General features: G+C 41.6%; 3 protein-coding genes across 3 annotated transcripts; all 3 read left to right on the plus strand.

Moving 5' to 3' along the window:
* The first annotated feature begins 1,517 nt into the window (after nt 1–1,517).
* pdp2 (putative pyruvate dehydrogenase phosphatase isoenzyme 2) lies at nt 1,518–7,610 on the plus strand. The gene is made up of 9 exons (XM_084059185.1): nt 1,518–1,586; nt 1,997–2,134; nt 2,610–2,834; nt 3,707–3,826; nt 4,150–4,436; nt 4,949–5,054; nt 5,149–5,385; nt 5,745–6,044; nt 6,372–7,610. The coding sequence occupies exons 2-9, from the start codon at nt 2,054–2,056 to the stop codon at nt 6,645–6,647; spliced, it is 1,632 nt and encodes a 543-aa protein (XP_083915311.1). The 5' UTR covers nt 1,518–1,586; nt 1,997–2,053; the 3' UTR covers nt 6,648–7,610.
* A 581-nt stretch (nt 7,611–8,191) lies between these two features.
* Nucleotides 8,192–19,716, plus strand: LOC311047330 (B-cadherin). Its single transcript, XM_084060015.1, has 15 exons — nt 8,192–8,758; nt 9,281–9,379; nt 9,738–9,863; nt 9,996–10,151; nt 10,404–10,545; nt 10,955–11,127; nt 11,799–11,927; nt 12,201–12,386; nt 12,869–13,113; nt 13,614–13,756; nt 14,600–14,824; nt 16,085–16,309; nt 16,717–16,844; nt 17,337–17,480; nt 18,142–19,716. The coding sequence occupies exons 1-15, from the start codon at nt 8,726–8,728 to the stop codon at nt 18,409–18,411; spliced, it is 2,424 nt and encodes an 807-aa protein (XP_083916141.1). The 5' UTR covers nt 8,192–8,725; the 3' UTR covers nt 18,412–19,716.
* A 280-nt stretch (nt 19,717–19,996) lies between these two features.
* tmem253 (transmembrane protein 253) lies at nt 19,997–22,886 on the plus strand. Its single transcript, XM_084061138.1, has 6 exons — nt 19,997–20,220; nt 20,658–20,768; nt 21,076–21,132; nt 21,237–21,347; nt 21,555–21,701; nt 22,142–22,886. Exons 1-6 carry the CDS (start codon nt 20,032–20,034, stop codon nt 22,193–22,195), a joined length of 669 nt encoding a protein of 222 aa, XP_083917264.1. The 5' UTR covers nt 19,997–20,031; the 3' UTR covers nt 22,196–22,886.
* The last annotated feature ends 265 nt before the right edge of the window (nt 22,887–23,151 follow it).

The following is a 23,151-nucleotide window of genomic DNA, read 5'->3' on the forward strand; positions in this document are numbered from 1 at the left end:
CTATTTGAAAAAGCCAATCTACAAGCTCACAACACGTCTTGAGCTTGTAGATCTGCTATTTTCAAACATTTTAGTACTTTTACTTTTGGTACTTTAAGTACATTTTGATACCAATACTTTTGTACTTTTACTCAAGTAAATCTTGAATTCCACACAGAGTACTTCTACAATGCAGCATTGATACTTTTACTTAAGTAAAACATTTAGGCCTACCTAGGCTAGGACAGACCTAAGCTAACACACTTGGCTAGGATAGACCTGCATGGCTACTGCTTCACTTGGGTTACCTAACCCTCACCCTAACCCTAACCGCACGCGGAAGCCACTAGTCGGAGTGGCGAGATGTCGGCGTGGAAGACTGTTACCCTTCACTTGAACCCATTGACCAACCGCTTACCAACCCAGATGTAGGTCTGTGAGCTCAGCTATTGTCAGTAAATATGTATAACAGTTGTTCCTCACAACCTTTCCAAAGAACAAAGCCATGTAGGGAGCAGGTCAAAGAAAGGTCATCTTCTTCATACCTGTGCAGTAATAAGAAAGACGATAGAAGCGGGAAAGCTGCTGCCTACGAGCTGGTTTAGTAGTCAATTTGAATTGTTTGTTCATTTTATCACACGATTGTGATAATTAGTAAAACAAGACTGTCATTAAACTATCGATGATGTTATTGTTGACATGAATTAAATTGCTACCTCGTCCTCTTTAATCTGACCTCCCAACTGTAAACTGTAAAGTACTGAAACAGCAGATTGTTATTAAACAATCAAACAACCATCCAATCACAAGGACGCTGTTCTTCTGGGCCATGGGACAAATACAAACTGTGTTCTTCTCGGCTATGGGATATTACCAGCGTTGCCAGATCTTGTGAGAGAAATAAGCAAAAAGGTCTATGAAAACAAGCCCAAAAGAAGCCACACGAACGCTTTGAAGTTTGAACCTACCATTGTTGGCTATTTGAAAATGGTTGATCTACAAGCTCGCAACGCGTCGTGTTGTGAGCTTGTAGATCGGCTATTTTCAAAGAAAATATGTTTTTGAAACATTTTTAATACACACATTTTGTATGGGGGTACCTGGGACGAAATATTTTCAGATGTGTGGCCGCCAAGGTGTTAATTTTGGGGGGGGGGGGGGGGGTCCTTGACATGATAACGTTTGAGAACCACTGATTTAAACAACATTTAGGTAACAAGCCCAAAAAAACGAAACCCGCAAAATGTACAAGCAACTTCACAGAAAAATAAGCCCAAAGTCAAAGTCGCTTATAATAAGCAGACTTGGCAACGGTGGATATTCCCTCTACCTAACAACCAGAGTGTAGAAGAGAGAGTAACGTCACGCTTTGATCTCGCCGCAAAGCGGGCTATAGTTCCAAACATTGGAACTATCTTATTGAGATAGAGCACCTTCGGGATCCATTCTTACAATGGGAGTATGGAGTCAACTGTCTTTATACGGCTCTGCTAACAACGACGCACATAACTTCAACGTGATGACGTCACTCAGACAATCATCATGGCGCCCGCCGGCTGTCATTAGAGCTTCTCAACCTCTGGATCACAGCGTTTGGTAGTTTCTAGGTAGGTAGGATATTTTTTAATGAACCTATTTATGTTGTAGAAACAAGCCCACACCAACCAGACTGTGTCATACGTTGGTTACTTTTGTCTGTTTAATGGTATTATAAACTAGCCTACATGCATATACGCCTCTGGCTAGCTTGGCGTTAGCTAATGCTCGCATGCAATGCATTACTATATTGAAAATGTCATCTTATTGCTTCTATTTATTGACAGTGGTGGAAGAAGTACTCTTTTAGAAATACCCTGTTCTAGAAAAGTATGAAAGTATTTGTATCAAAATATACTTTATGTTAAAATTGGAAATCCTCCAGTAAAATAAAAAAATACCTCCAAAGTGTACTTAAGTACTGTTCTTGAGTACATGTACTTAGTTACTTTTACACTACTGATTTCTCACAAATGTATAGCTATTGAGGTGACCGATACCTGAGCATCAGAGCGACCAGACCAGCTGTTCCACTGAGATGTCTGGACGTGTGTGCTCCAGCATCCTCCACAGAGCCTCCAGCTGCACACTGACACTGTCCTCCACTGTCTCCAGCCAGGTGACTGACTGACTGTCCTCATTCAATTGAATTAACCCATTAAGACCTGAGGCCTACAAATGTCTACAAATGTGACATGTCTTCTAAACGGTGGTTGTGCTTTAATGTGCATGATATCATGGGGAGAAGTACAATAACACCCAGGTCGGTGCTACAGTAATTCTGCCAAGGAGCACAGGGATCAGACAATAGTGATACTAGTTGCTTCAAGGACAAGTTGAACCATAACAATAGCTATCAGGCCAAGTGGAGACATCTAGGCTCTTACAAGCTACCAAATATCGTAATGTATTATAGAAGTAGTGTCAGTGATGGCCAAATTTAAAGGTTAGATATAAGCAACCATAAACCTTGCTATTTATGTCAATATGGCTGTCAAAGGTCTATTTTTACTCAATGTGTTATGTACCAATTAAGGAAACCCCTGGCTAGTTTACTGCCCAACAGCTCCCAACCATATCTTAATGATTTTCAGGTTTACCAGTATGGCGTTGGTGCCTCCCCCTCCATCCAACAACCCACATGTACTCAACAGTCCCACTTCTCCTCCTGGAGCGGCTTCAAATCACAGCGGCGGTGTCACAGTGGTGCCGAGACAGGATCTGTGTCTCGGGCCGACCGGCATCATTCAACCCATCAGGATCTAGCCTTTCGGCTCAGCCGGGTCCAGATCAACAGCATTCTGCGGGCCAATGAGCAGGTAAGCAGCAAGGCGTCGACTTAAAACAACTTAGTTGTTAAACAACTTAAAAAAATAAATGAATGGATGGACCTATAGAAATAGAATATTGTACAGTCGATGTTAACTGAACACATCCTATTATTTACGCCCTAAATTAACCTCTGGGCATACAGTAGGCTTTGCATGTCTCTGAGAGGTTTCACACATGCACTGCAACTCTGAACTTAAACACATTAACCAGAGGGGCTGTATGTGAGAACACATGTCTGACTGAGTAGGACCAAGCTTCTGGTCTGACAAATGAAGACAATACTAAAGTAACTAAACCTGCATTCTAACTAATAGACTGAAGAAGTTTTGATTAAATGCATGCAAGTGGAAAAATTACTCAATGTACTGGGTCTCACAGGTGGACATTTAAATGGATCTGTCTGCACAGCTAATCACAGCTTAACTCTTCAACTGTAGATTGTACAATAAAAAAGTGATAGATATGAACTCTGGACATTGTACAGAGAAAATGGCTTTAGTATTTCATTTAGACACTTCAGCTCAGGATTAACCATTTACCATTTATTGCAATGATATTGCATTCAGTTTGGCGGTGTGACAGTTATTACATGAACATAACATTGAACCTTCAATGCATAATAAAACTACCACATATGATAGCACAATCCATAGAACCACAGTACAATCCACAAATCATCCTATTAACAATAAGAACTGGGGGAAGTGAACCTCCTGCCTTCCGTGCCTACATGAACTATCGCTACGCTGAATGCAATTGTAGTACATTTTACATATGATAAGACTTTATTCTGCAGCCACCAGCCAATCACTTATCAAGGGTGAAATGCTTAATGCATGTCTTTGTCCCTGTATCACAGGCTGTGACTGTACCCGAGTTTGATGCAAGGGGCCTCAGTGCTGTGAAAAGGTTTGAGAGCAACCAGTTAGCCGCTAACACACCCTTTGAGGACCGACGCAGTGCAGCCTCCTGCCTACAGGTAGGCATGTTCTCATCAGTCTTAGTTTTCTTTCATCTAGCAAAGTTTGCCTGTTTCCTCCCAAAATATCCCAAAATATATAATTTGGACACACTTACAGTAGGTGTGGGCAAATATATTTAGTCTCTTCGTTTATCCTGAGTCAGAAAATCCCAGACTTCCCTTTTTCGTTTTCAGGCCAGCGTGGAGATCCAATCCCCTCCACCTGGTCCATGGTCTCTTCTCAGCGTCTAAAATATGTTTTAAAATGCTTTTTTTTTTTTTTTTTTTTTACAGTAGACTACATTAACGTGTTTACCTCATGACCCCATGTTGTTGTCCAGACAAAAGGTATGCTCTTTGGAGTGTTTGACGGGCACGGTGGCCCTGCCTGCGCCCAGGCAGTCAGCGAGCGTCTCCCGTACTATGTAGCCGTAGCCATGATGTCCCAGCGGACCTTGGAGGAACTGGAGAGGTGTATGGAGCACGGACGGCCAGTCCCTCCCATATTACAGTGGTACAAACACCACAGTGACGTTATCTACCGCGAGTCTGCCTCCCTCTACGTAGACCACCTCAGAGTCTTCTGGCAGGAGATGCTGGATAGTGAGGAACACGGTGATGGCATGAGGTATGTATGTTTGCAAACTAGGAGCCCAGACACGTGCATGTACAACTATTATTTGACACTTGACATACTGCTTCTAAATGCAATGAGCATACCACATAAACAGTCAGCTACACTAAAAGGAAGACGTACCCTCCCTCTCTGCAGAGCAGAAATGATAGACCTTTATTGATCGCTGTGTGTGTGAACATTTTGGTGTTTTAGCAGCAACAACATAAAGCATGAAACACAGGATAGGTACAAGGTAAGAGTAGAGAGACATGAATAAAACTACAAATATAATATAAAACACGTTGCTTTAAACTCTGATCCTCACCATCTGCACTTAGACTGACTGGGTTAGCATAATGAATCTAGCCATTTGGTAATTCTTGACAGAAAGTACAGCCATTATATGTGCATGTAGAAATAAATGTACTGTAACCTTGAATTTAGTTGATACATTGTTGTTGATAACCTGCATTACTAAGTAAGATCAGTGTTACAATACACCCATTATTCCACTCTCCCTTCAGTCCACCGGAAGCTATGGACTATGCCTTTAAGCGACTTGACACGGATATCTCTTTAGAGGCGCAGGTTCCTCTTTCCAGTGACCTCATGAGAAGCACAGCTATACAGGTAAACACTCCGCATGTCAGTATCATCTAGCTCAGATTAGCATAAATCGCACACAATTACTAGTGTACAATATCTGTATCCTCTTTTGCTACAGGTTGCCTTCGCTGGCTCCACTGCTTGTGTGGCCCATGTGGGCATGGAGGGGATCCACGTGGCCAACACCGGTGACTGCCGAGCCGTGTTGGGGGTGCAGGAGGACGACGGGACTTGGAGTGCCTTGCCACTCTCCTTCGACCACAACTCCCAGAACGAGGCTGAGATGGAGCGGATCAGAGCCCAGCATCCCCCCTCTGAGAGCGACACGGTGGTCACTGATGACAGACTGCTGGGGGTGAGCATTCACTATAGCTTCATAAGAATATGATTAGATCAACTTTATTGTCTACACATAAAAACTAAAATTTGATTCAGTGGCAGATTTAAAGCAATAGACAAATAAATACACAATAAATATGACGTAAGACAACAGATATAATAGAGCTTCCTGCACATATTCCAGTGTACGCTAACAAAGTCTATGCTTGCAAATGCAGACCCTGGGAAAAAATGGGTAAGACTAAAGAATTGATGAGTAAAAGCTACTACAGTACATTGAAATAATAGCAGAATTAAGGAAGCTAGTGTCTCAGTGTATACTTAATCCCTTCTCTCATAGTGAACTAACAAGCCTGTCCACGTTTTTGCTGCCAGGTCCTGATGCCCCTGCGTGCCTTCGGTGACGTGAGGTTCAAGTGGAGTCGCGAGTTGCAGCAGAGCATTCTCAACGGGCTGGACTCTGGCTTGGACCTGGACTCTCTCAACTTGTACCAGTACACTCCACCCAACTACCTGACTCCACCTTACCTGGACGTGGTGCCTGAGCTGACCTATCACAAGCTTAGACCTCAGGACCGCTTCCTGATCCTTGGCTCTGACGGACTGTGGGACGAGATGAGCAGCCAGGAGGCTGTGCGACTTGTCGGGGAGCACTTAAGTGGGATTCACTTGCAGGTAGTGTGTGTGTTTGTCGGATGAAATTGACATGTATTGTGGTTGCTGCCAGTGTGAAAACCATTAAAGGCTAGATTAATTGATGAATGGTTTCTGCATCTTATCGTGTGCCAGCTTGTCAGGACATGTTCAGGTTGTTCATTCTCCTTGCACTCGCTGATGTCAGCACATCTAAAACCTGGTTCTGATGAAGGCGTGTTTACATTAATGTGATGCCATCCAAGTTGATTCACTTTTATGACGCTCCGAGTATAAACATGTTGTTTTTTTGTTCCAAAAGTTGCTTTGCTATGCCTAACTTCTACTCTTCGCCCTCCCTCTCCTCAGGCTCCAGTCTCTCCATCTGAGAAACGGATGAATTTGGGCCAGATGCATGATCTCTTGTTGAAACGGCAAGCCCGTGCCACCCCTGCCCTGGACCAAAACGTTGCCACGCACCTCATCAGACATGCCCTGGGCACTGGCGAATATGGAGAGCTCTGTCAAGAAAGGCTATCCTCTATGCTGGCATTGCCAGCAGACCTAGCGCGCATGTACAGGGATGACATCACAGTTACTGTGGTGTATCTGAACTCCGACCTGGCCAAACCTCGCCACAGCTGACACTTGAGCAGACACATGATGCACAACAATACTTAATTACGTGTAACTCCTTTCTTCATATTTTTGGCCAAAAGGGGCAATTGGCACCTGTTGCTTAAAGTGATTTACATTTGTTTGCGAAGAATTGTTTGCGATGACAGTTTTCTGTCTAGCTCTGTGCTTTTTATTATATCATTGATTTTATACAGATTACACTTTTTCTACTGTAGTTTACGTCAGTTGAAGTCAGAGTTACAAAAGCAATGTCATTTTTCATAAGTACCGGTATGTAAAATAATTTAGTTTCTTCCATAAACAATTTGCCATTGTGCAATTTTGTAGTTTAACTTAAATGATGTGTGTTGTATACTTGAAACAGTGACTGAAGTACTATATTGTAAACTAATGCACAAATTCACTTTCTGCCTTGCCTGAGTAATGCTGTTGAAGAGAATGTTTTATTCTTGCTTTTAGATGTTCAGGTTTTGGCTCTGGACAATCCATTTGTGATATTTTCTTTGATCCGCAATGTGAAACAATTTGAAGCTGCAACCTGTACGTTTCATGTGTGTTTGAACCCAGTTCTCCCGTGTGGGAGACTAAACTTCTTCCACCTCCAAGAGGCAATGAGAGATATTGCGCTCATGAGCTTCAGGCAGTGCTACATGTCAAGTGTCCTAACTGACACCAGGTAGGACACTTACTCCAAAGAGGTTTCAACCATAACAATTTACAAAATGGCCTCCCATCAGTTAGATTGTCCGTCTTACTTTTGAGTATAGTTTTAGATGAGGTATTGCTCCCAGGGCAGGCTCTCTTTCACAAAGTGAAAACCTCTGCTCTACAATATAGATTGGTTAAAACATTTTTTGTTTTTAAGTTTTTTTCATTATAATTTTTTTCTCCGATTGCAGCTTTATCTTTACCTATGTTTGAATGTTTGTTCTGTCAAAGCTTTTAATTTGGGTCTCCACCTAAAGTAAAAAGGTGAATTAAAGGTACAGATGTTTAATGTTTAGAAACCTGTGTGTATTTTCAGAAACCTTGAATAAAACATTCAAGACATACAAAACTATTTCAGTCGTCTTTAAAGAAAAATCGGTTTCAGGGAAAGGTTTTTCAAAGTGTATGAGATGTAAATCTACAAAAGAAATGTATTTTCCATTGTGCAATAAGTTAAACCATCAGTAGGTGGCACCTTGAATCCAATCCAAACTCATACGCCCTGATACAGTAGGTAGTTGATATATTGCACTTTTACTTTAGCGCTAGGTATACTCTTGGTTGCTTGTTTTAGAGGAGAATGCACTTAATGCTTCTGGTGATTAGTAGTTTTGTTCCCTACCTATGTTGAATGCACTTATTGTAAGTCGCTTTGGATAAAAGTGTCTGCTAAATGACTGTAATGTAATGTAATACGCCCTGTTCCTTCCCACCTCTTTACCTCTAACTGGTCTAGAACCTGTTTGAAACGTTAGCATTCTATTTGCCGAGTGTCATATGAGCCTGTCCTGATACCCAAGTGTTTTGTAAACAGGTTACCGTCTTCTGTGAGGAAAATTCACCTGACTGGCACTCTTAGCCCTACCACAGAACATGTATCAGACATTTTTATAAAACTTTTGTTTTTCATTAAAAAAAATATGTTTTTTTTAGCAAAGAATGTGTCACAGGCATTGGCACAATTTTTAAAAGGTGAGATGCACTTAATTCCAAAGCAGTGACCATGTACTTACATAGTAAACATGCACCTGCATGTTTGTAGGAGCCTGCCCGAGGTCACCTCTACCACTTTGTTTTGCACCCAACTTTGCTCTGATACTATCAAACAAGGCTGTCGTCGATTTAGCATCAACAGGAACCAAATTAGTCAACACAATCTACCTTTACCCACGGGCAGATACGGAACCCAAATGCTTTTTTTTAAAGAACAGTTATTTGTATTCTTTGAGGAAGTGGCCCGGCTTGGATTAAGGATTCACTACTGATGATTGTTGCTACCCTGACGATAAGCCTTGAGAAAGGAACAGCATATCCACAGAAGAGTGTGGAAGACAATCCTTACATCTAGAAGGAACTTTGTTATTGTAAAGCGGGTGATGGGCAACCTGGGGCTACTAAGGCACATCCAGGTGAGTGCTGGAAGCTCAACAGACTTGGTGTGATTTCTGCAAAGAATCAGACGAATACCCTGTAGATAAATGGTATACAACATTTGCCATTTATTATTCACCTCTATGAACAGCACCATTTAACCGCCTATATACTTTTTTTTGTATGATTAATAGCAAAATAGATCTATAAGCTCACGAGTAAATGGTAAATGGTGCCTTTTTAGCTTGTAGATCAGCTATTTTCACTATTCTTGAAAATATGACCGCCTATAATGACATGCACAACATAAGGTTTAAAGTGGTTCATTATACAGTGAGTTTTATTTCAGTTGAATTACCTCCAATAATCAGAATGAAACAAAAATAATGTGGTGATGAAGTACACAGTAAAACCCTCAACTCTGACAAGGGTACAAATGGACCCAAGAAATTGACAATTTCTGGCCAATTTGTACAGTACACATAGGATTTTACTGTGTTATCTTGTTGGCTGCATCTTAAGAATATGATATAATGTAGGACTGACTGTTTGCTTCTCAGTGTCTAGCTCTCCTGATGACAGCAGACATCTCCCCGTGCTGCTTGGACCAAAGTGCGAGAAGTTCTAAAAATAGGGCCCAAAGGAGCAAAATTCTGGAGGTACAAACATTGTTAAAAAAGTAATGAAATGTATTGTATCTACAGTGTTGTTGAAGTTACTTCAGTTGAAAGTAATGGTACATTACAATATGACTTTCTATGCCAAGTAATTTGTTCAGAAAACACCCTCAAATGAAGCCCAAAAGGACTGGGCATAAATAATATTAAAAGGAACAGGGTAGGCTGAATGGACATAACAATGACATAATGTGTTGAGTGTCTTACCCAATCATGTATTACTTGTGAAAGGCATTAGCACTGTCCACGCCATCACTTGAACATTTACTATTCAATTTTGCCTAAACATGGTACAGTACAGTATACACATTGAAACAACATTTCTAATGTGGGCATCTAGGAACATCCCATCATGGAGTTCCGACATTTTCCCACCGGTTTGATACGGATGAAGAGAGACTGGATTATTCCACCAAATAACATCCCAGAAAATGACAGAGGTCCATATCCCAAATTCATGGTGCAGGTAATGATGCTCACAATGAATTGCAAGACACTGGCAGGATCATAGAAGGATTTTGAATTCATTCACTTAAGTTGTAGGTATTTCGTACTAACACATTGAATGACATATTTTTCTTGTTGAACGATGCTTTAGATTATGTCAAACAATGCCAAAAAGGTGCCAATAACCTACAAAATCACAGGACCAGGAGTCGATGAGCCTCCAGAGGGCCTTTTTACGTTTAATTCACAAACAGGATCATTGTTTGTAACCAAGGCACTGGATAGAGAGAAACAGGATGAATACCAGGTCAGTTGACATCAAAGTAAGACTTTGATTTTGTAATTTGAGTTGCTAATAATAAGTAGATAGGCCTACAGCAGCAAGATAAATTAAGATTTTAAAGCACATTAAGTAAAAGTCCAAATAGAATAGACCTGAAGGAGGTGGAACGGCTGAATCATTGTTCCTCTTTGCATTTGAAAACAGTGTGTGGGGGGTTTGTTCATCCACGTACAGTATATCTGAATCATACTATCTCCATATCTGTGATTTTTCCAGCTCTGGGCCCATGCCCTGAGTGAGAGAATAAATGTTGAGGAGCCCACGATGCTCATCATCAGAGTCATCGACCAGAACGACAACCGTCCAGAGTTCCCACACCAATCCTTACTTGGCAGGGTGAACGAGGCCTGTGCCATCGGTGAGACGCTGCATCCAACTGCACATAATCTCCAGCTGTGACCAGTGTAAATCATGATAATCCATGGGGTGCCCGCTGACCTAGCGGTCCAGGCGCATACCATATACGCTGGTAATCCAGCTTTACAGCGTGTCGTGAGTTCGACTCCCAATCCTGGCAACCTTTGCTGTATGTCACCCCCCATCTCTCTCCTCATTTCCTACTGTCCTGTCAAATGAAGGCATAAAAGCCTAAAAAAATATATTTAAAAAATATAAAAAATCAAGATAATTCATGAACCCAAACGTCAATATTCATCATGTTTTCATATTGTCACGTTCTCTCTAAAACTACCCCCCCCCCCCCCCCCCCCCCCACACACACACACACACACGCACACATTACATCTTATTTTTGCTTTCGCCCCTAGATCATTCCGTCATGAGGGTCAAGGCTATGGATCGTGATGACCCTACCACAGAAAACGCCATTGTCCGTTATCGTATTCAAGCTCAGGTACCCGCTGTGCCCCAGCCAGACATGTTCGCCATAAACCCCGTGAGTGGCATCATCAGTGTGGTGGCAGCTGGACTGGACAGGGAGGTGGCGTAGAGCTTCATTTTATTAATTGTTGTTTTGCTTAGAAAATATCTTAAACTGTTATTTAGTCACACTTTCAGTGTTTGCATTTTGTATTATTGTATTATTGTGCTTTAACCACTTTAAACCTTATTAACCCAGAAAATTATTCACAATGGAAATAAAAGTTCACTTCATCCAAATGATCCAAATAGCAAGAACTTGGGAAAAATCCTCTTCTTGCTTCTACAGTAGTCTCACCCTGTTCACATTCACCCTGGACTGCCAGAGTCACACTCTCCAGCCCCTTTCGGGAACCCTTTAGACCTTTTTTGTATTTGGGACCGCCATCCCAAATACAAAACAAAGGCATACAGGGTTCCGAAAGGGGCTAACTCTCCAGGTGTCCCAAACTGTCTGACTGGCAATCAACTCAAACCCCAATCACTGCCCAGCTCACAGCAATAATACATACTGTACTGCACACCAGCCATAACATGAACATCAAATAACACAAATGGCTTCTTATAGAACATAAATAGTACATTAATAAGACAATAAGACAACACAACATAACTGACACACTGCAAACAAAAACGTGACTCTGGGCACAGAGGTTACAGGTTGAAAATGGGTGAAGTAGCCTACAGTACCTGAGTAAACGTACTTAGCTATTTTACACCACTGTCTGTTAGACCCACCCGGAGTACAAGCTGGTCATAGAGGCTGCTGACATGGAGGGGACAGGGCTGAGCGCTTCCTGCACCGTTATCATCACTGTTACTGACAGCAACGATCACGCCCCACAATTTATACATCCATCTGTAAGTACAACTACATAGTCTTATCATAATTTGCTGCTCACTGCCTTGACTATATGTTTCTACTTGTTCTAGAGCTGCGTGTTATTAAATGTGTGTGCTGCACTACTGTATGAGAGGCACTATGCAATTACATTTTAATAGTTAACTTCCCACTGGTACACAGAAACATAATGGAAAAAAAACGCACGCACACCAATGTTATAACCTTTACCATTACCTCAAAATGTCTGCTGTGAAAAGGGTCCATTATATCTGGTTTGGCATTTCCTGTAGATATCTACATCAGTCCCTGAGAATTCGGCAGGCGTGGAAGTGGCAAAGCTCATAGTTAATGACTTTGATGAGCTTGGGTCCCCCAACGCCAACACCAAATACTCCATTGTCAAAGGAAACCGTGACGCTTTCTTCAACATCAGCACAGGCCCCAGTAAAATGGAGGGAATCCTCACAGCAGCCAAGGTGGGCATCAGTCCATACTAGGCCGCTAGCTCTCTTTGGTAGTTCTTTACTGCGTAACGCAACATAGCGCAGCGTAACAGATTGTAGTGTAACATAATAATGTAACACATTAACATTATGTAAAACCTTCAATTCACAAGGGGAAATTTTGTGTCCAGCATTAGAAAGTAGAATAAGCATACATAAATCAGTACTACAAAGGCTAAATCTCCCACACCCAGCTGTACTGCATACCACTGTCATCCATTTCTCTTAAGTCTTTCTTAAGTCCTCTTGCCATGTTCAGTGTTTTATTGATTGTATCTGTTTATTTTACATTTCTGTGGTTTGTTTTTATCATGCTATTTTATTCACTGATCTTATGTTGTAGTTGTATCTCTTATGGCTATCATGGTGCTCCTTAAACCTTGTTCTGTAAAGCACTTTGTAACTATGTTTGGGAAAGTGCTGTACAAATAAATTCATTATCATTATCGTGAAAGGCGCTGGACTTTGAGAGTGTTGCCGTCTTCACCTTGATGGTGGTGGTGGAGAACGAGGCGGCGTTCACCGGGCCTGTGACCACCTCCACGGCCACGGTCACAGTGAGGGTGGAGGACCAGAACGAGCCCCCGGTCTTCAGCCCGGCAGAGATTCATGTACTGGTGTCAGAGGACCTGCCTGTAGGGAGCACTGTGAGCACATGCAGGGCAGAGGACCCAGACACAGCTAGGAGGCAGACAGTTGGGTACTATGCACTCATAAACACACCTATGCACTCACACATACACACACAGACACACACGCACACATGCATACACACACGCACACACGCACGCACGCACGCACGCACACACCACACATGCACATTCAAATGCATGCTGTTTCAAGGCAATCATTTGAAATTAAGCAATTCATTACGTTAGATTTAGTATAAATTACTAGGTAGCATTTCAATGAAACTATAATGCATTGTACAGTATATGTAAGAATAGAGAATTGTTTTTGTAATTAGCAGTAGATGACAAATGATATTTACATAGCTTACATAACTTTTCTGCATAATTATTGATCTCCTATGGTGCTGCATGTTTCTGTAGTTCTAATCAGATTGGTTGCACCCTCCTCTCTCTCTCTCTCTCTCTCTCTCTCTCTCTCTCTCTCTCTCTCTCTCTCTCTCTCTCTCTCTCTCTCTCTCTCTCTCTCTCTCTCTCTCTCTCTCTCTCTCTCTCTCTCTCTCTCTCTCAGATATCAGCTGAGAGGTGATATGGCCAAGTGGCTGAGCATTAATAAAGAGTCGGGACTGGTCAGAACTAAAATCACCATGGACAGAGAATCGATCTTTGTAAAGAATGGCAAATACACAGTTCTAATTTTGGCATCTGATAATGGTAAAAGTTACTGAATCAACAGAATAAATTCACATTATTCTTGTTAAGAACTGCTCAGAATTGATTTTTCTGTTTGTGGGGGGGGGGCTTTTGCTTTTTGATATATTATATTATATATTGTCTTTGCCAGGCCGAAGGCCGGGCCTTTTGATGATGTTTTCACTTATGTGTGTGTACAGTATGTGTGTATGTGTGTGTGTGTGTGTGTGTGTGTGTGTGTGTGTGTGTGTGTGTGTGTGTGTGTGTGTGTGTGTGTGTGTGTGTGTGTGTGTGTGTGTGTGTGTGTGTGTGTGTGTGTGTGTGTGTGTGTGTGTGTGTGTGTGTGTGTGTGTGCGTGCATGCGTGTGCACCCTTTAGACCCAACTACAGCAGTGGCAACACATTGAGCCTATATCATCAGTGGTTCTCAACCCAGATGACAGTGAAGACCTTTTTAATACCTGAAAAAACAATCAAAAACAATCAACAAAGTATACTATAACAACTGGTCAAACATTGGCCAAATTGTCAAATGATAAAAGAAAGGGCAAATGTTTTGAAAATAGCCGATCTACAAGCTCACAACGCCTCTCATTGTGAGGCGTTGTGAGCTTGTAGATCGGCTATTTTCAAAACATTTATCTGTGGAACCGAGTCAAACTAAACGTAATGCCTCAACTCCTACAATTCCAAGGGCTTGTCAGGGTGGGAGGTCCCCACTTCAGATATGATTATTTTGGGGGGTCGCAGCCTGAAAAGGTTGAGAACCACTGCTCTACATGGCCACTCCTTGCATCTCTCTCTGGATAATAGCTTCAACTAAAATGGCTAAAACACATCAAAGCCACCCATCCTGTGTTACAGATACGGTGCCAGCCACGGGCACGGGGACTCTGGTGGTGACTTTGTGGGACGTGAACGATAACGCTCCTCTGATCAGGCAGAGGAAGGTCAGCCTGTGCAGCGTGGACCCCGCTCCTGTCCTGCTGGACATCTTCGACAAGGACGGGCCTGGGAATGCCGGGCCGTACACTATGGAGCTTCAGGGACAGCACCGAGCCAACTGGACCATTAGCACCAACACCACAAGTAAGAGAATACCTTTCATTCAAAGGTATAGATTGTGAACCACGCCACTCCATGATTCATGACCCATAATATGCCCTAATCCTAACCTGTAGCTTTCTCCACTGCAGCAGTTCTGAAACTTTTTTTTATTTCAAGGACCCCCAGACCGTAGCTTGGTATGCATTATTAGACCACGGACACCCATAACTTTGACATTGTACAAATGGAATCAAATGGGCCCTTAGGAGTCCATTTGGTTCCATTTGTGCCCTTTTGCGGCTGGAAGCAGTACAGAGGCATTTGTAAAGTGCAACCAAAAGGTGTGTTTATTCACCAACATCAAACAAGACAATACAGGCGCTCCAACACAGGTGACAGACATGGTGTTGCCTGGCTCTCATTCTACCTCTAACTAAACAGGCTTGTTACTGGCAGCATTTTATACTCAGCTGAGCAGCTGAGGCAATTAAGACTCCACCATGTCAAGGGGTAGATAAACAGATATACAAATACAGAAATATATAAATACAGAAATACATATAACATTAACTCATAAAATATCTTAAAACTCCATGAACTACACCACTAATGATTCTCATACTACAGCTTTACACAAGATCCCTCACAATTCCAAATACACATTATAACCCCCCTCTGCCCTTCTGACTTGGTCCAGCCCAATTACACTGGCAAACAGAACAGCCCACTTTGGTACATGTTAAGCTTTCAATCATTACTCAGCATTACCCATATTGCACCTCTCACACATTCCACTTAGTCTCTATTGCACTCATATTACACCAATTGCACTTGCCAGATATCACCAAACATGTTGTCTCCATAGGTGGACTAGTTAGCTGAGTGGCCAGCTCAGCTGGACAGGACACATCTCAAATGTTCAGTTAAATGTAATCAACAATAAAATGACTGCATTCCTTTCTGTGCAAACTACAATGTGCAAATTATGCCTTGCAAATACTAAAGTGACCATATGCTATGCAATTAATCCATCCATAAATAAAGGTTACAATGTACATGTGCAAATGGCAAGTAACAGAGGACCTCTCTGTTACAAGACCTATAAGGGTTCTTAACTATCCAACGTTTAGCTGGGAATCTCGTCAAGGACCCCTGGGCGTCTGCAGACCCCACTTTGAGAAGCACTGCTCTACCGTAACATGGGTTGAAGCCAACATGACAAGAATATGTATACTTCTGCTAGAGTATTAGGTATCTATATTCATATCTATGTCTCTCTTCTCCTCCTGTCTCTTCTCACAGGGGATGAAGCAGCACTGGTACCTAAGCGAGCGCTGTCTCCTGGGGATTATAGTGTGGTGATGCGAATCTATGACGCCCAGATGCTCTTCCAGGACAGCACACTGGAGGTGGAGGTGTGCCAATGTCAAGGAGCCCTCAGCACCTGCTTCATTCCACACCCAGAACCCCGGGCACACGTTCCTTCAGTCACAACTGGAGTTTTGGGAGCCATATTTGCGGTCCTGTGTATGTCACCCCAGAAATAAAGAGATTTGCCCTCCAATGAGGGCTCATGTTTAGGTTGTGGGCAGTGTGTGGACAGTAATTAAGTACATTTACTTGAGTACTGTACTTGACAACATTTTTGGAGTCTTGGGACCCAAACTTACAAAAATATATTATGAATTAACCACTTCAGCACCTTCTCAAATGTAATGAAATAGCCGATCTACGGTGCAACACGTTGTGAGCTTGTAGATCTACTATTTTCACAATTTCTGAACATTTCACATTCAGAACATATTTTTACGATTTTTGCGGGAAAATGTTCAATTCAGCAATGCACAGAAAAAGAAAATGTACTCTGTAATTTGCACTTTTGAATAGTTGAGTAGCCTATTTACTTACAGTACACTTTAAACTGTCCACCACAGTGCTGCTACTGCTGCTGCTCCTGTGGCTGGGTGGCAGACGCTCTGTGAAAGCACTCCCTCTGCTGGAGGACGTGGACAGAGGCAACATCTTCTACTACCATGAGGAAGGAGGAGGGGAAGAGGACCAGGTGTGTCTCAAAATATACTTAATAATTAATGTATATTCGTGGGGAAAACATTTAGAGTTGTTGCTGTCATCAACAGCACATAGGAAGAATATTTTTTGCCACATCCAAACTATATTTTGAAATACACAATTTCTTATCCAGTTTTTGTTCTGTTTGAAACATAATGTGAAACACAGATGTTTATTCTGGTGTCTGGGGATGAGCACAGTAAGACCCGGAGCATTCATTTAACTCCAAGAGATTAAGAAAACAGTCCCATACTGTTTCATTCCGCCACACATTCCACACAGAGGTAAATTAACACTCCAGATTTTACTGTGTGGAGAGGGGATCAAAACATTATATGTCTTTAGTTGAAGGTGTGACTAAGGTGTGATTATTTTCAATTAGATATATTCTGCAAGGGACAGCCTTATTCAAATTTTGAATTAGGCTCATGTTTTGAAATGATTTTGAGCTGTGAATGTGTGTGTATGTTCCTCTCTACAACAGAAGTATGACCTGAGTCAGCTCCACAGAGGACTGGACAACCGCCCAGTGGTTTTCTACACTGATGTGGTTCCTACAGCCCAGACCCACTCCCTCTATCGCCTACAACCACAGGAGAATGAGGACATTGGCAACTTTATTAAGGATGTGTGTATTATCATAATATACAGAAGTAATATTATGCACTTGAACCCCAGCATCCATATTCTAGGGGAAACATTAGTCAAAAATAACAGATCTACAAGCTCACAACGCTTTGTGTGTAATGGCAGTGGTGGAAGAAGTACTCAGATATTTTACTTATATCTGTAAAAGTAGCAATACCATAATATAAAAAGTCTCTGTAACAAGTAAAAGGCCTGTGTTCAAAATGTTACTTGAGTAAAAGTACAAAAGTATTGGCATCAAAGTACCAAAAATAAAAGTACTAACATGTTTGAAAATAGCAGATCTGCAAGCTCACAACGCGTCGCATCGCGACGCGTTGTGAGCTTGTAGATCAGCTACTTTCAGATAGCCTATGTATAAAGTGGTTAATGTAGGTTTTATAATATAATAATTTATATCTGCAAAGTAGCTTGTAACTAAAGTTTTGAAATAATTGTAGTGGAGTAAAAGTACAATATTTGCCTCTGAGACGTATAGTGGAGTAGAAGTAAAAGTACCGAAAATTGGAAATACTCCAGTAAAGTAAAGAAAATACCTCAAAATTGTACTTACTGTAAGTACAGTACTTGAGTAAATGTACATAGTTACTTTACACCATTGTGTAATGGTATATATATGAAACCCCTGTCGACCATTGTAGAACCTGCATGCGGCTGACAGTGACCCCTCGGCCCCTCCCTATGACTGTCTGCTGGTGTTCGACTACGAGGGCGCGGGGTCAGACGCGGGGTCAGACGCTGGCTCTCTCAGCTCTCTCAACTCCTCCGGCTCAGAGGAGGAGCGGGTCTTCCACAGTCTGGCCCTCTGGGGGCCTCTTTTCTCCAGGCTGGCCGTCCTGTTCGCTTCGTGGGCCGAGGACGAGGACGACAGCGATGAAGACACGCTGCCGGGGAAGAGGGAATGGGTCTGACATGCATGTGCTGTTATGTATGTACTGTATGGCCAGAGGTGGACAAAGTATACTCAACCCCATTGCTGGAGTCAAAGTATAGATATTCCTGGTTAAGTGAAAGTTATGAAAATGTGTACTTAAGTTAAAGTACTGGAGTATATGCTTTTAACATAAAACTACTCAAGTATTCAAAAGTACAAATTAAAATGTAATTTAACTTTTTAATATCACAATGCATTGCTGTATAAAAATGTGACATTTTCCCTAAAATCCAAAGATAGTGAAATTGAAATCTTCTATTTTCACTACATTTGAAATAGGGCTCAAGTGTTTAATTCATAATGTCGTTTTTCCCTTCATAGAAATAGTAGTGGAGTCAAAAGTGTAATATTTGTCTTTAATATGTGATGGAATGAAAGTCATCAAGTATCCTAAAAACAAATACTCAAGTAAAGTGCAGATACTCAAAAATGTTACTTAATTATTGTCCACCACTGTGTATAGGATCAGGATCACTGATTCTCATTCATAACGAGTATCTGCAACCTCACATTAAACATTGAGAGTTTACATTAACAATTCACCTGTAGTGTTAAATATGAAGCTGTACTGGAGAGTTAGCGGCCTCACATGGCAGTTATACCTAACTGTTTTTATACTAGCAAACCTTTTTTACACTGAGTTAAATGGACACTGAGGATTTGACTATGCACTGTGCATGTAATCACAAAGTGCAGTCTTTCACATCCTCCACCCCTTCCAGTCTGACTCTACTGTACTCCCCAATAAAGTAGAAATGCTGTAAAATAATGTTGTAGAACTGACGATCAGTCCAACAGCATGGTCCCCTGCCTTCACTGGTAACACCATTTTACCTGCCATTTTCAGTAACTGATGGCTATTGATTTTTAGCATTGGTTTGTTATTGATTTTATTAATAAGTGTGATGTATTTATGATTCAATGTTTTATTCTGAAAATGTGAAGTGTTTTAGTACATTATAATAAACTAGATGTTTGACCATACTGATAGATATGGTATGATCAGTAATGTGCTGCAGGATGCACAAAGTGTATGTACGGTAGATCAGGCCCATTTTGCAAAACAATCTGTGCTTTATAATAGAGATGTAAGTGTTACTTACCTTTGGTCTCGGACCAATGAGATCACAGTGTCACCTCCTCAGAGGCGGACCTTATCAATCTCACCAGGGAAAAAACTCAAGTGAACTTTGACCCTCAGGTTCCGGGACACAAATAAAGCAGCAGAGAAATGTTTAGAAGTGTAAATGTTGTCTTTCAGTAGTCGGCTGGGTTCCTTTAAGGTGCTAATATGATCATCTGTGGATAAACGGCTTAGTTTTATTCATCCACTGTGGAAGGTAAGATAACCTTTTTTTTCTTTCTGAATCAGATTTCAGTTATGTTTTTCTCTCAGTCTAACATGTAGTGGTGTGTGTGTGTGTGTGTGTGTGTGTGTGTGTGTGTGTGTGTGTGTGTGTGTGTGTGTGTGTGTGTGTGTGTGTGTGTGTGTGTGTGTGTGTGTGTGTGTGTGTGTGTGTGTGTGTGTGTGTGTGTGTGTGTGTGTGTGTGTGTGTGTGTGGTGGGGTGTTTCTATTTTGTTTTCAACACAGTGCTAATGTCCATATTTCTTTCTCCTCAACAGATGACTCGTAACATGTTCCAGGAGGGGCTGTACCATGTTTATTTTAAAGAGACGCCCTCTCCCCAAACACTGGCCGCAGCCACAGCTCAGGAGGAGCTGAAAGATGCTAGAATCCACCGCTGGTTTGGGACTGTCGTCAACATCCGACTGTTAGTCAGTGGGGTGAGTGAGCCGCTATTAGTAATACTAATCTACCTTGTGTGACACTGAGTGATCGATTGATCGATCAATTGATTGACTATACTTTCTAGTATGTTCAGTAAAACACTGTGGGTCGACCTTTGACAGACCTAAAATGTGTGTATTGATTCTGTCAACACGCTACAGTCAGTACAATGCTCTGCTGATGTCATCTTGAGTAATGTAAATATTTCACCACGCCTTCCTCCTGGGAATCTCAGACAGGCCCTGATAATGACGTGTACAAATAACTTGCTGTCATTATGAGACAACAGTACTGTACTTATGTCCTTGTGTGTGTGGACACAGAGAGCAACCTACCAAGACAAATCCCTTGTATGGGAACGTATACGTGGCCATTAACCAATTCTGATTCTTACTTCTAAATCTGTCTGTCTGTCTGTCTGTCTGTCTGTCAGTTGATGCAGGTGTTCGGTGCGTTGGCCTGCATACTGACCACAGTAACCCATGCGTGTGTGAGTTACAGCTGCTCCGTCTCCATGGTGACACCAGTCTGGTCAAGTCTGTTTGTGAGTCCAAATTCTTAGAGAGATTAAGATATATATATATATATATCAACTGGGGGTCCTCGGCCTAATGCATATCAAACTGGGGGTCTTTGAAATGTTTGAGAAACACTGCCTTAGCTGACACTTATGTACAAGGTGAGGGGTTCTGTGTCTCCCTCAAGGACAAAAACTTCACTCAGAGAGGACTCACAACGTAATTTGCATACAGTAGGAATATTACAGGACAGTCACCAAACTGCTATAACATTTTGCACTCTCAAGGCACGACCTCAACACACAGTTGTGACAATGTTGTTTTTTGTTACAGTATTTGGCGACAGGGTGTCTGACAATGGAAGTCCAGAGAAGGCCAAGCAAATTGAAGGTATAAGTATATGTTAACAGTTCCTGTTTCAGTCTGTGCTTGTGGTGTCATGGTTCTTAATGTGGGGGCATAATGTTTCATGATGTTGTGTTCATTGTGAGCAGGTGGCTACACTGATGGGCCTGAACCTCTTCAGCGTGCTGCTTGGATTCTGTGCTCTGCTGGCATACTGTATCAGCTCCGTACATCCTATAGATCTCAAAACAAAGCAGCAGGTACACATATTTTTCTATTTGTCTGTCCATCCAACATTGTACTAACAGTACATGTATTACAGAACATCTAAACTATATCGATCCACACTTGGAAACAGCTCTTATGATCTCTTTCTGGAGGCGATGCTATAGGACTTCTGTGATGTATTGACTCTTTTGACATTACAAATGTTTTACAAATCAATGAAATCTCCACCCCCTCCCTAGCGTGTTGGTTCACATATAGCGAAGGGGAGTTCCATTGCATTTACACTGCAGTGTCTCGTGGCATCCATCTATGTGTTGTTCGTGTCCTGGAGAGGCCTGCGTCGCTACAGTGGCCCCAAAAGTCAAAACTACAACCGCCTCGCACAGGTCAGTAAGATGTCATGCGCACGTCGCACACACATGCGTGTGCACTGTGCAAACACTCACGTGTAATACTATAGCAGGGAACCTCCCTTGATTTCCACAGACTGCACTTTTTCTGCTAACTCTAAACACCCTAAAGGCCCTAACCCTGCACAAACTGAAAATCTAAACCAACATTCAAATTCAACTCTAACCTTGCAAATGTCCCTAAATAATCCCATCAAAATGTAAGGACCAGCTAAATTTCCTATTCTACATAGTCTCACACTGAGTCAGATTGTTTAAAATGGTAGAAGTGGCTCTTGAACAGAAAACAGATCTCAGATCTTAATCAGTTAGACAGTATTGTATTAATCCCAGAGGGTATTACTGTAACTTCAGAACAGCGATGTACAGACACATTTACAACAAATGTGAAGTGAATTTGTCTTCTTTGCCTGTAGGACCAGGGTGACGGCACCAGACTACTGGAGGAGGAAGAAGTATTCAGCCTTTAAATCAAAACAATTGTATTTGTCTATTTATGTGTGTATCTATGTGTGTTCATGTTCCTGATCCATGTTTCTGATGTTTGTACATTTTGTTACTGTATAGATCAGGGCCTGCATGTACAGTCTTTTAAAATTAGGACTGGTGATTTGAGATCAGTTTGTCTAGTGTAGTTGTATGGAGACATCACTCCTCACTAGTTTTTTACTCCAGTTGTTCGGTTGACCAGCTGAATTCACCTGCTCTCTCATGTCTAAATAGCCTGTTATTTGATGGCTAGAATAAAAATCAACATAACCCTGGGACCACAGAACTGCTCTGTAAAATCCTGATTGTTAATTTGAATTTGAGTGGACCACCTGAACTGACCACCAGACCCAACTCACGGTCTCATTTTACAGTGGTATAATTATGAAATTACACAGAGTGTGATTTAATTCCATCCCAACTCGGCACCAGCTGACTTCAGGTCCACTGAGAAACCACCTGGTGCAGTCCTGGATTACAATGAAAACCTCCCATGGTAGATGATTCAATAGCATCCCAATAGAGTCCCAAGCATGATGGATGAATGGGGAAATGTATAATTGAATAAAACACTCCACAAGAGAGTTGAATCACTCAACTAAAGCACAATGATATATTTCTGATGTTGAAAATGAAGTTGTTTTTGTGACAAATTATGATAAACTTGAATATACAGTACCATTATTGCAATTTTTACAATGAATACTTTGATCACACATGTACTGTAACAGGATACTGTTTTAAGTGAAAAGTGTTGTGGGCCTATGAAGTCTGTATATACAATACGTATACTGTTGTTTTAACCTTAAAAATGTCAAACATGTCAGTTTGACATTTTTTAGGATGCTGTTCGGTGGTCCCCACTAGAGGGCAGCCATTGCTAATATTAGTGACAATGACATTTCATAATATGTAGTTTGGAAGTTTATATTATAAG

This window comes from Gymnoscopelus microlampas (assembly GCF_963454915.1).
Source record: "Gymnoscopelus microlampas genome assembly, chromosome: 6".
Classification (NCBI taxonomy): domain Eukaryota; kingdom Metazoa; phylum Chordata; class Actinopteri; order Myctophiformes; family Myctophidae; genus Gymnoscopelus; species Gymnoscopelus microlampas.